Consider the following 14,818-nt stretch of genomic DNA (forward strand, 5'->3'; position numbering starts at 1 on the left):
CTCAACAGTTCATTGTGGCCTCTGCATTTCCACTTCCATAAGCGCTCGTGATGGTCGCTGTAATTTCCCTTCTGGCATATCTGATTTGTGGAGGTGTGCGAGCAGGGGGTGGAGGAAAACGTCCATGCGACCCTGCCTGTTTCTCTTGCTTTTCCTTTCTAAAAGGGCATCATGTAAAAATGTCAGAAAAACGTAGCCTATGGGAAAGGCCAAGGGGAAAAAAAAGAAAGGTAATTTGCAGAGGCATCGTTTCAAGCCCTATAAAGTCCTTTGTAATCTACTGACACTGTGAAGACCCCTTAGCTTTATGGGACTCGTGCTGGCTTTGTTTATCTTTTAGTTACAGTAGCTGCACAACATGTGCCCATTTTTTCCCTTTGAAAGAATTTTAGTGCCAACAACAGCTTTAAATATGAATAATAATCTGTCTTCGATAACGGTTTGAGGAGAGTACATGGAACGGTTCCTTTTTCGTTCTCCATGCCTCTTTTTTTGTACGCCTGCCATGATGCAGGTTTGTTCATTATGAATGAGGAAGAGTTAAAGCCATTGATCAATGCTTGTTCAGAAGCAGCACATTTGGGAGATTAGCTTCTGCACTGTCATCGAGCCTGCAAACCTACACCACACTACACTACTGTGCGTGTCTGTTGGAAAGCTTTACTATTGCCTTGTGAGATGAATACAAGCAAACAAACTGCGGCTGGTTGCTCTATATGTTGGTTAGTCCAGGCCTTGGTACAACAGGATGGCACACGATTAAACCAGCACAGACTTCCATCTCTCGCAGTCTCATTTTTTGTCAAATATGCTGTCTAAGGCATAAACACCAAACACGAGTTCAATGATTTGCACGAGTAGTCAATGCAAAGACGCGATTAGACGGGTCCTTGCGCGGGGCGATGCGAATGACGCGACATGGGCAGCGCATTTGTCTCAAAAACACACGCTAGATGCCTCATACGGGTCTTCGCCTAAGTTGAAAATATTCAACTCAATCGAACAATTTCGCATTGACAGGAAGTTAAATCCCACGAGTAATCTAGAGCGAGTAACGCGATGCCCCGGGTTTGGTGTGTATGTAGCATTACCCTGTTTTTTGTTTTGTTTTTGAGGGCACACTTCCTCAAACGCGCCTTCGCTCAAGTTGAAAATATTTGACTCAAGCGAAAAATTTGCATGACAGGAAGTTAAATCCCGCAAAAAATCTAGAGCGAGTAATGCGATGCCCCGCGTTTAGTATGTACATACATTACCCTCCTTTTTTTTACTTTCAGAGGACACAATTACCTAGACTAGATTGGGAATAGAGAAATCCTGACAAATTTGTGTGCCCGGCTAAGTGTGTAATCTACTTCAAATATCCTGTCAACTGGCGACCTCCATATCTACTTCCTTCACTTGTGTGTTTCTCTGAGCACACCACAGTGAATTTATTAGAAGGGATTTCCTTTATTTCCAGTTCTAAGATGATGTGTTCCCTTTACGACTCTTTTTTTGCTTCTAGCTGAGTCGCCCTCTCTTACCTCTCCTGCATGTGTACTCATATACTTATCCCCACTGAGAATAATGTATGTAAGCCTGCCTGATTCAAGAGGCCTTGCGTCCCTCATTCTCCTTCACTTCTCCATTGTTGTGAGAGTAGTGCATGTTGATTGCACATACTGTATGTTCCCTTGTGTGATTTTATACGTGTCTATCTCAAACCAGTTATGTATTGCAATATAAATTGAAAAGCACTTCTTGCGTTGGAAGCAAGGTGAGACAGAAAGAAGCATAACAAGAAAATGAGTGGCATCACAATGCTGCCTACTAATGGGAATGAACCCTTAGAAACAGGATACAAATCCTCAAGAATCCTCATCCTGGGTCTATAGTTGGGCTGTACCAACGCAATCTCATTGCAAGTCGCATGTATTTTACAAGGTGGCTAATTTGTACGACCACAGCCACATTCGTATAATTTTGTACGATTTAACTTGACCCCTGTGACGTTGCGGTTAGTGGTGGGGTTTCATTAGTTTTTTTATAATAATTGTACGTTTAGCATGATTAACTTCATATGAATTCATACGAATTAGCCACCTCGTAAAAAAATGTATGAATTGTGACGAGATTGCATTGGTACAGACCTACTATAATCTCATCGCAATTTGTACATATTTTACGAGGTGGCTAATTCGTATTAATTCGTACGGCCACATCCGTATATTTTTGTATGATTTACCTTGACCCGTGATGTTGCGGTTAGTGGTGGGGTTTCGTTATATTTTTTTATAATAATTGTACATTTTGCATTATTAACTTTGTATGAATTCATATGAATTAGCCACCTCGTAAAAAATGTATGAATTGCGTTGAGATTGCGTTGGTACAACCCTACTATAATCTCATCGCAATTCGTACATATTTTACGAGGTGGCTAATTCATATTAATTTGTACGACCACATCCGTATATTTTTGTTCAATTTACCTTGACCCCTGTGACGTCGCGGTTAGTGGTGGGGTTTCGTTATAGTTTTTTATAATAATTGTACGTTAAGCATGATTAACTTCATATGAATTCATACGAATTAGCCAACTCGCAAAATCTGTACAGATTCTCGTGAGATGAAGCGAGCTGTACAACATACCGTTTCAGCATCGACATCGCAATGTGCGCATCTGCAGTAGTCACATTGCAAAACATGCTGTGCATTTGTTTAGAAAGAAAAACTATTTAGCATCTTTGCCAATGTTACGCTATTTGAGAGGTTGCAAAAGAGAAATCACAGATTGAGTAACATTTTAATTTGTGTAAGACATTGTGGTAACAATTAATACTGAATACTGTTCCAAAGAAGGATTTAATAATTTGATCTGGTCACACGATAAGAAGTATTCCTCTCAAACTCAGCTTTTAAGATCACATAGTAAAATCAAACGGACAAGGCATTTATTTTTGACACGCTTGCCGTTGTGATACAGTGCGACTTGGGGTAATCACGCCTGTAAACACTAAGTAATGTTGAATAGCAGTTCGCTTAACCCTTACAAAATGTATACATTTTAAAAATATTATCATTTTAGATTTGACCTTTTTTGGCTAGTGAACATTAAAAAAATAGTAGTTTACGACCATAACTAATTGTCTGGTTCCTAAAACTTTCACCTAGAAACACAAATCTGCCTTTTAACTTGAAAAAAAAAGATGTTTCATATGTCGTGATTGTGCAATTTTTTCCCCATATTGCCCAGCCCTATGTAGGTGTTTGGTCTTTGGTTTCAATCCCCAACCAGTGCTTTAGCAATCCATACTAATAAAAAACAGGAATAAAAAACTCAATAGCTTAGAGAGGTCTTGTCATCCCAACAAAAGGGTACCTGTCTGACCCTCTCTCATTCATACATATATAAGGTCTGATTGCTGCCTCTATCCCTCATTCATACTAAAGCAGCAGGCAGTGAGATTTACATTGATTTTTCAGCTCTTTTGTTCCAGCAGCTGTCTACAGAGAGATTGCATTGGATGTTAAGAAGTTGTTTCATACCTTGTAGAGACACGCACACACCATAGTCTCAACCTGTATAGAGAAAAGAAAGTTAATTAGATTTTGAGCTGCAATGTGGAGAATAGCTCACAGATATTTCTATGGTAATAAAACCTGTTCGTACCTTACTACACTAAGTACATCCAATGCAAAGTGCAGCACTGTCAGACTGATATGTCTCCATCCTGTCCACGTTTCCTGTGCTGTAGGCTGTAGTTTTAATGGTTGTTTAGTTTGCATGCATGAGTTTATTTGCATGTTTTTCAGAGTCATCTCCATATTTAGAACTGCCGTGCTTGGGATTGTGTATGTCACAAGGGACTGCTTTGCTATTTGTTTAGGACGTGCATTTGTGTGTCATGCATATATTAACTTAAAATCTGTTACTCGTCTGTGAAAGAGAACAGGACCATAGGGAATCTCCTTTCAGGAACATTTTATGTTCACTTTAAATGTGTATATTATCGTGGGCATAGGACTGTTAAAATCATTCCACGTGAGAGAGGCAAAAGTGTTTATAAGGTAAAAGATCTTGTTTTTTTAGTCTTTGGGCATCTGGATTGTTATAAATAAATAAATTACCCAATGGTAATTCTGGTACTTCTTTTAATAACTGAAAATCAGTGAATTATTAAATCACTTATGTGAAGTGGTGCAGACCAGTTGGTGAAATACAATTAGTTTTCCTAAAAAAATCAGTGTGGCATTGCCGTCAGTGTTTGTTAAAGAGCAGCTATTGTCCGATTCACGATTTTACATTTCCTTTGGTGTGTAATTGTGTATAAGTACAGGATATGCAAAAGGTACAAACCCCAAAGTAAATGATGACGCAAGTTATCCAACATAAATCTCTTTTTTTGGACTACAACAAACACACAGTGATGTACTAAAGACCGACATTATCATAATTCCTCCTGCTTCAGACTCACAGCCTGTAAGTTAACTCCTGTTAGCATTGCATTCTGAGCGAATCTTTCAAACATGGTAAGGAGCGTCACGTTTCCGGCTGACGTCAGAGGTATTCAGACCAATCACAACGTACAGATTAGCTGGCCAATTAGGGACACAGAGCTTTTCAAATCCGTGCATTTCTGGAAGAAAGTGAAATATGGAGCTACAAAAATGTGAACACGTTGTATTATACCAAATGTACAAAATAATGTTGTTTTTTAGCAATGAAATGGGTGCTCTTTAAGCAAAGCACCTGCCTTTTTTTATGTTTTCCTTTGTTAGAAAAACTTACTCCAGGAATTAGAGGCGGATTTTACTCAACAACGATGTCAGCTGTAAAAAAAAAAGTATGCATTTTTTCTAGCTGTTCGTTTACACGTAAATGGCGTTTTGGGGTTCTGAGAACTAGGGCTGCAGAATAAAAGTTTTTGTTTACATTGTGTGTGTGTGTGTGTGTGTGTAATATTTTTGTATTCATTAATACACACACATGCATGTGAAATTTTAAGTAAAAATGTATTTATTAATATATATATATATATATAAGTATTCATATTTATGTATAATATAAATTACATATATAAATATAAAAAATTATATACACATGTAAATATTTCTTAAATATATACATGCATGCGTGTGTATTTATACATAATTATTATACACAATACACACACATATATGATGTAAACAAGAACTTTTATTCTGCAAACGATTAGTTGCGATTAGGTGTTATGCAACCCTACTGAAAACGCAAACTTTTAAAGGCGGTGTTCAAAGTACAAGTTTTTGATAACTACGCTTTGTCTCCGTGTAAACTACATAAACACAAATCTGTGATAACGATGAAATCATCCACATGTGTTAATTTAGTCTATAGATATGCGTGAATGAAACCAAAACAACACTGTTGGCCTACAGGACTGTGTTTGCGCTGCTCATGAGTTTATTAACGCTTCTCCAACAAAGTTTACAAAATTTTGCCGCTTTATATTCCAGGATCACTTGTAATAATAAACCTATTTCACTATCCATCTAAACAAACAAAACTGTTCAATACTGTTGCAGTTTTGATTGTTCGTATTTATCGCTCTGAAGGATGCGTGGGTGCTCAGGTGCTTCCTTACAACATTGCCATGTACTATCCTAGCTTGCATAATACAACGTATTCAGTTATCTTCATGGATTTGTGTAATTGTTATCTTTTTAACAGTGTTGTCGTGAGTACATCAAATAGTTTTTATTAATGCAAAGGGACAAAAAAAGTTTTCATCGTTCATTGTGTAAACATAGCCTTAAAGTTGTCATTTTAGCAGATGAGTTAAATCAGGTGTGTTAAATCCCAAATGTGTTGCGTTGCCTCTAGAAACAGAATGGTTGATACTGAGTCACTCTGGTATCTACAGAACCAGATCTACTATTAACTGGTCTTTTGAAACATAATATAAGTGTATATAAGTTGCAGTATACTCGTATAATGGAGAGTATTTTTCAATACAGTTTGGTATATAGTGTAGAAGTCATCTGTGTAAATGTCTTACTGCTGTGTTTCTGTCGATTCCTGATGAGCTCAGCCCTTATAAATCAACCTTCAATCAATATTTAGCCAGTCCCTAAGCATTAGTTACGACTTCAGATTCTGACACTGTAAACAGTTGTGACTCTCCTGTGGTGTATACTGTAAGCTCCGCAATGATGAATCAACTCGATTTCTTAAACTAAAAGACATTATGTCTTTAAACTGTCAACCGTATTCTGTCTAGAAACAAGCCACTGGGTCCTTAATTAGATGAATTAATTACGGGGAAATAACACATTTACATTTTTTATGCATTTAACGCACCCCAATGCTGCATCGCCACAAAAGTTTAACGTTGTGCATGCTTTCAGTACTTGCAAAATGAAATATTTAAGCACAAGAAGATGCAAAACAGATCTCAATGCAGTATTTGCACGCTGTTAGTCCACCCCTTTAGCTATGCCACTGTTCATTTGAATCTTTTTGCATATCAATCCGCAGGGTGCAATTACCAAATCACACCGAGCATGTACTTTTAACCTCAAGTCACGGTAAACAATTACCACAAGTGTTGTGGGTTAATTGGAGTCTGGCAGCTCCGCAATAGATTTCCAGAAGATCTTAGCCCACACCGAACAACTGGCACAAGACGTTCACAACACTTACATGCTCCATTACCCGGCATGCAACATAAACCCTTCGAGTCACATAGGCCTTGAACTTTCAATGCACCTGCACATTGAGCTTTAAACCTTTGTTATATGTAGAGCTGTGGCCAAAAGTTTTGAGAATGACACAAATATTCATTTTCACAAGTCTGCTGCTTTTGGCCAAAGCCGTAATCAAAAATGCATTCTAGTAATGTGGTGGTTTGCTCTTCCTCACTTCTAGGAAACACTTACACTTATGTAAACTTACATAAAGCCCACAGACCGGCTCATGTAAGTGCTTTCCATTATAGTGTGCAGCATGCATCAGATGGACAATGAGTGGACCGTGGGCATGCATCCCTTATGAAAATGAACTATGCATTTTTGTTGGAACCATAGTTTCGTATGGATTATTATTATTGGCAAAACCATGGTTAATTTTCATTTGTCAGAGGTTGAGACCGCAGTCAACTTTTCGACAGAAATGCTACCGAATTGTATAATAGTGCACCATTAATGGAGATTTTGATGTGTTTTTGTGAAAAGGTTAAACTTCACTGCCCATGCAGGGCGCAGAGCTAATTGCCGCTGTCATGACTGAATTGTCGACCGATGTTTGTACCCTGTGGCAGTTTTAAGAGAATGATTTAGTTACTCTCATTGACGTACCTGCCACTACTTACTGTTCAAACTCTTGTGGCACGACGTGTTTCAGACCTCATCTTTCACTCGGCGCGCTATATTACCCAATTCGCTTTTGACGTTCCCGAGGTGATGGAGTGGGCACCTTTTATCTGTCACTCTTGGAGTCAGATTGAGATCTAGAAATATACAGCAGAACTCCAAAGGTCTGATCTACAGCCTCCCTGACTGCATTAACTGAAGATGAGACATTTAAGTCCTCAACCCGACGTGACCCACGCTAAAACTCGCCCACGTACGCCAACACACGCGCGCCTTTTACCTTTTTGATTCTACATGCTACTCGCATCTGTCATGAATTCATAACCTTTTACATAATTAATTCTCTAATTGGATGGTGAACAGCTGCAGTATGCTGTGTAACACGAGAGGAGGATGGGTGATGTTTTTGTGTCTAGGTTTGTCACATGAAAGAGAAGCTGCCTTGAAATTGGATACGTCTTGACTGAAAATACTTTTTCAAAACCCCAAGCAAAACTAGTCTCTGTGAAAAATCAATTTTGGTGTGGTTTTCTTAAAGGGGACATTTCACAAGACTTAATTTCACAAGATTGCGTGGCAGTCAAAGGGGTGGGTCATGATGAAAAGAAATTTTTTTTATTAAAAACACTCCAAACTTAACTTTGAAGAAACTAGGATGAAACGATTACCGGTTTCACGATTAACCACAATAAAATGTCCTGATGGTTAGTATTATTGTTTAAAATGTAATTATCATTACAACCGTGTTTGATTACCATGATTTTAAAAACTCGCGGTAAATCCTGTCCAGCCAGAATTAGTTTAATCAGGCACGCACATGCAACATAGTTTTTTGCACAAGAAGGCATTTAAGGGATAATGTATTGGATTCATTCACAGTAAACTTATTAGATAGATTTTTTTAACCACAGAAATAATTTTAGGGACATAAAATATTAAATTGTGATTTTCAAAAATAAAACTTATTCAAATGTTTTCAGTGTGTGTATCAGTTTAACAAAACCATGATAATATTGATAACCGTGATAACTTTGGTCACTATAATCATGATATGAAATTTTTCATACCGTCCCATCACTAGAAGAAACTATGAAAGAAAATTAACACATACTATATTATTAATGAATTTTTTTTTGGTCGACTTAGTTAAGGCGGTAGGGTTTCCCAGCTTAGGCGGGCCGCCCAAACTGCAAAGTGCTGCAGGAAACCCTGGTCTAGGTTGATAGAAGCACTGGGGACCCAATTATAGCACTTAAACATGAAAAAAGTTACATTTTCATGACATGTCCCCTTTAAAAGTAACTTTTTGTTTCATCACAAAACTCCTACTTCTAGTTTTTAAAAGTAATCGTTTGAACAAATGAAAGTTGCATCATTATTTACACAAGGAGAAATTTTAAGAAATGTAACAATTGTAACAATCATGTGGGTGCATGCGCAACCTACGTGTACAATGAATCCCTTGCGAAAATCAACCATGCTTTTTTTTGGCTATTGATTACTATTAGCAAAACATTGATTTTACTATAGTAACGATGGTTTAACTATAGTTTTTGAATACCATGGTTTTCAATACTGTGTTTTTTTTGTAACACTGGTAAAATCATGGTTAATTTTCGTAAGAGATTCATTTACCCGTAGGTTGCGCAGGCGCTTACAGGAGAATGTATGTAGCCCAAGTGATGCATTACATTTTGTCACAATGTGCATGTGTCGAACATCATTGTATACATATAAGTCAAGTAAACTTTACTTTACGAGGCAGTGTGCATATGTTCGCATACACGTAAAAAACAAACTATACTTAAGTCTATAATCCCACCCATTTTGAAGTAAAGTGAGCGGCATCATGCCAAACCTTTTTTTGCCTATAAAGTGCTATTTTTGGTGTCACTTCTGAAACTAATATCTTTTATTTCCTCCATCCCTGTAGGAGGCACTGTCTGTTCCTCTTGGAGGTCACCAGACTATCAGGAGAGCACATGGTCTGAAAACAGGTGCCAGGTCTGCATTTTTCAGCCACCCCAGTGCCACTTTGACAGCCCAGGTTAGTGTTTCCGCATATTATATTGGCAAATGTATACAGAAACAAGAGGTTTGGATGTTTTATTCAGTGCAAAGCTACTTCCTCTGAGTGTACACTTTAGTGATGTAATAGTTTCCCTGCTGAAAAAAAAACGGCATCAAACCAGCATGGGAATTATGCTGGTCTATGCTGGTTTGGCGCTGGTTTAGCTGGTGGTCACCAGCATACCAGTACCAAAACACAACATATGCTGGTCTTGCCTTGACCAGCATGGGATGCTGGTGCTAATGCCTGGTTTGGTGCTGGTTTAGCTGGTGCTAATGCTGGTGCTGATGCTGGTTTAGCTGGTGTTCACTAGCAAACCAGCACCAAAACACAACATATGCTGGTCTTGCTGGTATGCTGTTTTTTTCAGCAGGGTTAGTAGTGTGGGCTTAAAATTAACCATGTTTTTTGAGGTAAAAGTGTAGTTAGCATGTTTTTTGATGTATTGATTACTATTAACAAAACCAGGGTTTTACTACAGTAACTGTTGTTTATTTATGTTTTTTTAAAACCGTGGTTGTCAAAACCATGGTTATTTTGTGGTAACCATGGATTTACTTCAGTAACCATGTTTTTTTAAAACCAAGGTAAAGGTAACAAAAGAGCACATGGTCCTTAGTCTCAACATGACAGAGTGTTTGTGTCTTGAGCCATGTTCGATGATTGATTATAAATGTATTCGTAAATTAATTTACAGTAATGAAAAGCTCTTTGTATATGGAATAAAGAAGTGAAGACCTTGTTGTTAGTTGCAGGCTTATTTTTTTAGCAGTTCGTGACATGAGTTGAAATATGTAATGTTACCTTGCACAGACAATGTTTCTTAAGTGATGGTGTCACGTGTTTATTGTGTGTTCTGGTTTTACTGGGAAACTACCAAATGGTTTTCAATGTTATGCTAAGAGTTTTAATATAAATACATGTTCATGGTGCACAATCTTTAGAAAAAAATGTTTATAATCTCTTACAAAATAAAATAAATCTTTTACATCTTAAAACCAGGGTTACTACGGGTCATGGAATTTCTGGAATGTCATGGAATTTTAAAAGGTCTTTTCCAGACATTGAAAGTCAGGGAATTTTATATATACTTGTGACTTAAAGGTGCAGTGTGTAAATTTTAGCGACATCTAGTGGTGAGGTTGCGAATTGCAACCAACGGCTTAGTCCACTGCTCATCCCTCTCTTTTGAAACGCATAGAAAAGCTACGGTAGCCACCACCGGACAAACATGTCATCGTCAAAGACAAAAAAAAATTATTGTCTGTTATGGGCTTCTGTAGGAAAATGGCGGCACAAAATGGCGACTTCCATGTATGGTGACCCTCGGTGTATGGAGATAAAAAGGTCTAGTTCTAAGTTAATAAACACATAACGGTTCATTATGAAAGGTCTTTATATACCCCTGATAATATAGTTTTGTATATTATTTAACATTTTTGTCAAGAGATCCTCTAAAAATTACACACTGCACCTTTAAGGAATAACATTTCCGGGTCCAAGCCTCCACTGACTACAATTTTAACAGCCGTTTATTGGCACGGTTCATTCATTTCACGCATTTAATATAATCTATTGAATGGCAACATTCGGATCTATGGAATGGCAACATTTTATCATGATTTTATTGAAAACAACCCAGAATAAGTGTTTACGTGGCACATTTAGTTTTTGGAAAGCAATACCCCTGCATACTCGGTCTGATAGTAGTAGTATATTTGAGCAAATGAGGTTTTCTTATTGGTGTCTACACAGTATAATTCCCTTTGACAGGAAGATCAATTCCGTTAAAACTGCCCTGAGAAGCATAAGGATTTGCTTTTTCTGCATCGCTGATTCTGAACGCTGGCAGATCCGCCGAGGCATACGTATCATATTAAAAACATCCCAGAGAGGTGAAGTGCTCGCATAAGATGTGCATCTCGTGTTTGTGACATGAAAAATTCATGATCCGAGGAAAATATTTAAATGCTTGTTACCGTCCTTGGCAGTACATTTAGCAGGTTGCGGCTTATTGAAATGAAAATCAAACTGGTATGACCTTTACAGACGTCCCATTTTAAGATTGGTGTGTGTGAAACGAAGGTGCTCTTTCCTATAAGATGAACTTGAGTATGGAGCCGATAAAAGATACTTATCAGACTCCTTAGGACAGAGCGAGTGCCACTTGGCCTCATTTTTCTCATTTTATCTTACAGTATTTCTGTTCATAATGCTGCCACACAGCGTTTGCAGTTTCTTTATAGCAACAGCTCTGCGATATGAAACTCTTGTATATTTTGAGGCAGACGAGCATTAAATGCTTACTTCACAATAGTTTGCATCAATGCCAAAGATGTGAGCTTCTGTTGACAGCAAAAGCGAATTGTGATCAAGATGTTTTACAAAATTCATCTTCAGCTAAGCTGTAAAGTCTAATTAATTGATTACTGTATGAGACATGAGCTCTCCCAGTTTCTCATACTGTCTCTCACCCTTCTCTCTCTCTTTCTCTCTCTCTGCATTGCTGTATTGAGGGCCACGCACTGCATCGATTGCTTTGAGCTGCAGCTCTTTGCTCCACTGACAGGTTATCTCTCAGAGAGAGAGAGAGAGAGAGAGAGAGAGAGAGAGAGAGAGAGAGAGAGAGAGAGAGAGAGCTCTACTCAGCAGCATTATTCTCCACATGGACATGACTTATTTGGCACACACATAGTAACAAGACTGGGAATTACCTCAGCAAATAGCGTGTCACTATGAAAGGGAAATGGGATTGGTGAACTGCTGCATTTGGATGAGAAGAGTTTGCAAGAGTTTGTGTGTTGAATTGACCTTCGGCTAAGCCTCTCATGAGCAGTCCCATCTATAGCAACTGTTTCCACCATATTATCAGACAAAATCTCACTGGGTCATGATCTTGTAGAAAGCTTTTCCAAGTATATGAGGTTTCCAGCGTATGACATAAGACGTAGTGTACGAGACATAAAGTAGTTGCGTAGTGACGAATGCGGAAGTGCAGGGAATTTTGATTTCGATATTAGACAAGGCAATATTGAGTTTTTTCCCAGCCATATCTGTTTAAACCGGAGTTTGTCAGTACACCACTACGTTTCGTAAGCTACTTCCTACATCGTACACTGGAAACGCACTCTCTCGTGAAATATTTTTTATCGAATCGAATTTAATCTTGATGAGTTATACGTATAAATTTGTTATCGTATGGCGTTTCATCCACACGGATCCGGCGTTTTGGGAGACTGAATCCGCTATTTTTTGAAACCGGGTCATAAAGTGGATAAATCTGAAACCGACACCCTTGCGGTTTCGTCTGTACAGCCAATCCGTATATTTTGTGAAGCGAAAACGTCATCACATCACGTGTCGGAAGCGTCACACGTAACAGCAACAACAATAACAGCGGACTACGTGATTGTGTTCGTGCTACAGAAGCTATTAAAGCCTACTAGGTTTATTACATCAAAATCTATTGCTTCTATGCAATTGTGGTGACCAACAAGCGATAATGGACAACACCATACGTTGGTTATGCGCATGCTCAAAGTGTTCTTCTCCGTGTATAGAGTATATCTGTGGCAGAATTACAGCGCCCCATACTGGTCCGGCATATATACTACACCGCTTTCAGTCGGTTTCAGTGGTTTCGTGTTTACGGATGATTTTTTTAGAGCAAGGAAAAAAAATGATCGGATAGGGAATGCACCGGCTTCGTGTGGACATAGCCTAAGTGACCTTAAACTTATGAACCGTAGTGTGTCTTTTGAACTGTTGTATAAATGTATATCACACATGACGCGCTGTTATCGCTGTATATCAGCACACTATGATCAGAGCTCTTTAGTAGGAGAGTCATGTCAACTCCGTTGACTCCAATGGAATTTTTTTTTTTACAGCAATGGTGGATGTGAATTAAATGACGCATCAATGCGTTTGTGGTGGATTATTTCTCTTTAAATTAGTACATTTTAGAGGATGTAAGTAGAAACGGGTCAGGCCAGGACATATTGAAGAGAATGTTAGCAACACATAACAAACCACAAACAGCTTTTTAATGGTACGTTTTGTTTTCTTAATGCAGATTCATCCATTATTGTGTAATTAGAGATGCAGGCTATTAAACCCAATGGCGGTATATTCAATTCAATTCAATTTTATTTATATAGCGCTTTTCACAATTGTTAATTGTTTCAAAGCAGCTTTACATTAATAGATGTAGGAAAAAGCATAGAAAAGCGAGCGTAGTAATAATGTAACGTATACAGTAAAGTATTAAGTTAAGCCAATGGTGGCGGACTCTCCAGGGGATGAGAAAAAACCCTCCTGGCTAGTCCAGGGGGAAAACTCCTAGGAGGAGAAAAAACCCTGAGAGAGATATATATACATTTTATTTACTATCGTGGTATTTGAACGGGTAAGCAGATTAAACTGGTTCCGCCGGTGGTCGTTGGTCAGGCATCGGCTTAATCACGTTGAAGGACGGTCAGTAGATTAGTGGTGTGATGATTTTCACAGCAGCAGGAACTGGGTCTGTTTGTCTCATTGTTCTCGGGGTCAAGGATGAGACAGGGAGAGAGATACAGAATCCTATTAGCGTAGGGCCGTTCACATTTAATGCAAGTGTCATGCAGTATTGTGGTTTGAATCAGCTCGGTTCCAGACAGGCTAACTATTGCGGCATAAGTATATTACCCAGATTAGTTATGTGAATGTTTTGTTCTGGACAAATTAACTATTGCGGGATAAGTACATTTACTGGACATTTTAGTGCTTATGTATGCAATGCAATGTTTTTGGCAATGCAATTCTGCTGGTTAATGAAATTGAATGCAATTAATTAAGTTGTTAATAAAAAGCATATGAAGAGTTTTGTTGCAAAACGAGATAAATCCATTTTTTTACATTTTTGTCAAAACATGTTTATTATTATGTTATCATGTTATTATTTTGTTTTATGGTGCTACTTAGCTTTATTTTTTAAGTTATGAAGGTTTAAATCAAAACAAACCAACTGCAGTTGCATTGAAAGTAATTGGAATGCACAACCAAAAAACGAGATTTCTTAACAATTAAGATTAAGAATTAATCTCGTTTTGCAACGAAACTCTTCATATATTAATACGTTCAGGGATTATTAATAATTGAAAGTGATAAAGATGCCATCTTCACAAACAACAAAAAGAAAATGACACTGATTCAGGGGTATTATTATAATTTACTATAAATTAAATGAAGTGCCTTATGAATCTTTTTTTAATCTTGTTCTTTGTATGTTTATAAATCAAATAGTCACAAGATATATACACAGCACACAGTCAATTGTACATCATAACCATGCATAAACATTAAATGCTTACATACTACACAGTGTGATGCCTTTTAAAGTTGTTGGAGGCAGCATGTTAATAATACCAGCAG

At 37.8% G+C, this 14,818-nt stretch overlaps 1 protein-coding gene across 1 annotated transcript in view; it reads left to right on the forward strand.

Annotated features, from left to right (window-relative positions):
- Positions 1 to 14,818, forward strand: part of mcu (mitochondrial calcium uniporter) — a 105,639-nt gene that overhangs the window by 30,529 nt on the left and 60,292 nt on the right. Inside the window, exon 2 of the mRNA XM_055170529.2 lies at positions 9,269 to 9,382. Within this exon, the coding sequence (XP_055026504.1) occupies positions 9,269 to 9,382 (114 nt within the window). The remainder of the gene's footprint in view (positions 1 to 9,268; positions 9,383 to 14,818) is intronic.

The sequence above is a fragment of the Misgurnus anguillicaudatus genome, chromosome 11, assembly GCF_027580225.2.
Source record: "Misgurnus anguillicaudatus chromosome 11, ASM2758022v2, whole genome shotgun sequence".
Lineage (NCBI taxonomy): Eukaryota > Metazoa > Chordata > Actinopteri > Cypriniformes > Cobitidae > Misgurnus > Misgurnus anguillicaudatus.